Source organism: Cariama cristata, unplaced genomic scaffold (genome assembly GCF_000690535.1).
Source record: "Cariama cristata isolate BGI_N322 unplaced genomic scaffold, ASM69053v1 scaffold12111, whole genome shotgun sequence".
Lineage (NCBI taxonomy): Eukaryota > Metazoa > Chordata > Aves > Cariamiformes > Cariamidae > Cariama > Cariama cristata.
The window spans coordinates 1,921-5,545 of NW_009597556.1; the positions used below are offsets into that span (position 1 = coordinate 1,921).

General features: G+C 56.5%; 1 protein-coding gene across 1 annotated transcript in view; it reads left to right on the forward strand.

The window, feature by feature from the left end:
- The window catches only part of GALK1 (galactokinase 1), a gene marked incomplete at its 5' end in the record, with an annotated part of 3,511 nt that extends 1,737 nt beyond the window's left edge, over positions 1-1,774 (forward strand). Inside the window, 3 exons of the mRNA XM_009708938.1 lie at positions 3-44; positions 474-636; positions 1,703-1,774. Coding sequence (XP_009707240.1) covers positions 3-44; positions 474-636; positions 1,703-1,774 — 277 coding nt within the window. The remainder of the gene's footprint in view (positions 1-2; positions 45-473; positions 637-1,702) is intronic.
- Positions 1,775-3,625: the final 1,851 nt, after the last annotated feature.

Sequence of the window (3,625 nt, forward strand, 5' to 3'; positions counted from 1 at the left end):
AGGGTGTTCGGGAGGCTGATGGTGGAGAGTCACAACTCCCTCAGGTGAGGATGTACCAGCCCTGCGGCAGGGGGGGGCGCGTCGGGGGGCCCCCAAAAAAATGGGGTTCCCTTGCCTGTGGGTGCAGCCATGACCGTGCCCTGCCTGGCATCTCTCATGGCTCAGCCTGCCGGGGAGTTTTAAGAAAAGCCCCACAGGCTTCTGCGCCTGGGGGTGCTGGGACGAGGCACCGGTCACGTACGTTACAGATGCGTCCTGCTTACAGCAGCGCTCAGCAAGTCCCCGATGCTCACAGCCTTGCTCATGTGTATGTGCACTTACAGGCAGAAAGCTGGCCCAGGATCTGCAGCATCCTGCATTGCTGCAGTTCGCTGCGGCAGTGGATGCACCAAGACGTGTGTTTCAGCTGTTCGTGGTGCAGGGGCTATGGCTGGAGTGCAGGACAGGGCTGACCACGGGTCTCCTCTCCCCAGGGATGACTACGAAGTGAGCTGCCCGGAGCTGGACGAGCTGGTAGCAGCAGCCCTGGAGGTCGATGGGGTTTACGGCAGCAGGATGACGGGGGGAGGTTTTGGAGGCTGCACGGTGACGCTGCTGGAGGCTGGGGCTGCGGAGAGAGCCCAGCACCACATCCAGGTACTGAGCAGAAAAGTGCCAGGAGATTGACTTAAAGATCCCAAGGAAACACTCAGGGCCGTGGCCTGGGGACACCGTTGAAGGTGCGCTCCTGAGGCACTTGGGGTCCGTGTAGCCCATCCAGTGTCGCGCAGGGATCGCCCCAGGTCTGTTGATGCTGCTAAGCTCTTGCAGGCAGTCCAGCACCGTCCTGGTTGCAGAGCACTGCCCAAGGACCTTACTGCATTGAGAAAGTGAGCGAAAAGGTGCTGGGTGAGCTTCAGGAAGGCTAAATCTATCTAGGGAAAAGGAATCGAAGCTGAGCTTAGGCAATGCTAAGCTTAACAACAGCAGTTACAGCCCAGGAAAGATCTCAGTGCTGTCATCAGGGTTCTCTAAATGAGCAGCTCACTGTGCACTGATAGCTGAAAATGCCAGCAAAAAGGGGGTGTTGGGAAACGGGGGCTGCGAATGAGGCAGAACCTCATTTTGCTGCTATATGAGATCATGGTGCACCCTGTAAATAGTGGGGGGATAAAGAAGGGGCAGAGGAAGGTGCCTGACCGAAAGGGCTGTGCCTCTGCCATCTGATGAGAAGCTGGAAGAGAGGGAACATGACCAGGAGTTACAAAACAGCGAAGGGCGTAGATAGGGTGAGTGTGGAACTGACCCTCAAATCCTCCAAAGTAAGAACCAGCGACCACTGGATGAGTCAGGAGAAAAAAGAGAGCCAAGGAAGCACTGCCCAGAGCTGGCTGTGAGTTTTCTGCTGTCACCAGAGGCTGTGGAACATCAGCAGGGTCAAAAGGGGGTTGGAAAAAATCACAGACAAGAGTCCATAAGGGGCTGCTGAAGGGTCAGCTTGGGGACGCGTGCCCCGTGCTGTGGATGCAGCGGCCAGGACAGCATGCTGTCCCCAAAAAGCATCTCACGTGGCTGCTGTTGGAGCGGTGGCCGGGCCAAACGCCTGGCTGGGCTGACCGGTGGGGCCTTTCTCCCCATGGCTCTGGCATCGCCAGCCCAGCCTCGTGCTGCGGCATGGTACAGCCCCCGAGCACCAGCACTTACTGCTCCTCTTGTCTCCTAGGAGAAATACAGCGGCACAGCCACCTTCTACCTCACCAAACCCTCCGGGGGGGCAAAGGTGCTGCCTCTGTAGAGGAGTGACCACGTCGCCTGGGCTGGGATCACCTCTCTCCAAGAGGCAGCTGCTTTCCTCGCTTTGCAAAGGAATCCATTTGTAGGGCTGCATCATTTGCCAAATAAATACAAAACATTTGCACTGTCGTTCTGCACCCATCTGAGCTGAGCCAAAGTCACCGGGGACCTTTTCCTCAGAGGAGACTGGTTGAACTCCAGTTTGCACTGGTGTAATGAGGCATTACCAGTGCCGCAGGGTCTAGTAGTCGTAGGAGGGGATGGCAGTGGGGGAGCAGCAGGCACTGACGCTTGGCAGAAGCCCCTGCTTGGGTATCTGCTTCTGGCACGTGTCCTTCATCTGCTGCTGCAGATGGAGGGTAGTTGCAGGAGGGGATGATTTCTTATTTTATTTTTAAGGAAAAGAGAAGAGGCAGACTGTAGAGAAAACATTTATTGAGTGCAATAGGAAGCCATCTGATCAAAGCCCCGCTGTCAGAGCGGGCTGCTAAATCCGCCCTGGAAAGGCTGAAACGCCACCAGCCCTAACGACCAGATGAAAGTTAAAAAGTGACACCGTTCTAGTGCGAGGCATCGGTTAGGTGTGCAGCCACCTTGCACGAGGGGGTGACACGACACCCCGGAGAGCAGCAGCTGACGGGCTGTGCTCTTCTCTTGGATAACAGGATAGTCTTTGGTTAAAACGCTTGGAAGTGGGGCTCCCTTTTTAGGCAGTTTTCAGCATTTTACCCTGGACCACAAAGCACAGGGAAAGGGTGATGGAGTCCTTGTGCGGGAGGAGACAAAGCAGCTGGAGAGGAAACCTCAACCACAAAGGTGATATGGGAACTGGGAGGCAGGCAGGCTAACGCCACTGGTACTTGCTCAGGAAAACAAGTGCTTCTTGAAGGCACAGTAAAACCACAGGGCTGGTGAAGTATCTCTTGACCCAAGTCCAAAACTGACCTAGCTCCAGCTACAGTCCTGGAAACTCGGGTGGGCTTTACTCACCCATGTGCATCTTTGGCTCAAACATGTGCAACCCCTCCCAGTCAAATGAACAGCCTGGAGAGGAGAGGGAGCTCTTGGTGGTGTTAGGGCTGGGAAGTCTTCTTCTGAGTCCAAAAAAAAAAAAAAAAACCCCAAAAAAAGCTAAGGTCCAGTCTCAAATCAAATCAGGCGGGCGATGCTGCCGGAGAGGCCAGGCAGCTGCTGTTTTGGTTGGAAGCTCTAAGCCAGAAGGGTGGCAGCTGCTGCTTTGGGCAGGGTCCTCGCTTTCGGCAGCCTCCTCGCCTGCTCCCACGCAGCTGAAGCACGCCAGGGAAACGTGCTGCTCAGCAAGACACGCAGCCCAATTGTTCTCCTTGGCGGAGGGCAGCGGGATGCCAGGCATCATGCCCAGAGCCAGGGAGTGAGGCCCAGCCAGGTCTCAGCTCAGCCCAGCACCGTGCAAGGACAGCTAAAGGCGAGGGCTGAAGGAGGCTCAGAGACTTGCTCAGGATGATGCTCTTCTCTTGTGTTTACTGAGGGATCACAGGTCCCTTTATGGACGTTGCTGTTGGGCAAAAGGGCTTTTGAAAGATACCCAGTGTCTTCCGTCCCCCAAAATCTCACGCTCTCCCCATCAGCCATGTCGGAAATCCATCAGCCATGTCGGAAATCCCAGGCACCATTCCCATCTGCAGGCACCACTGCCCAGGCCATCCCTGTCCCTCGCCTCCAGGCAGGTCCCAGCCCCGCTGCCTGCGTGTCCTGCGGCTGGAGAGTGCTCGGCTGGTGGGTGCTGTGCAGCGAGAGGGTCCGGCCGATTGCAGCCTTCTGCTGGAGTTCTCCAGTGCTGGAGGACAGGAGGATGAAGGCAGAGCCCACCAGC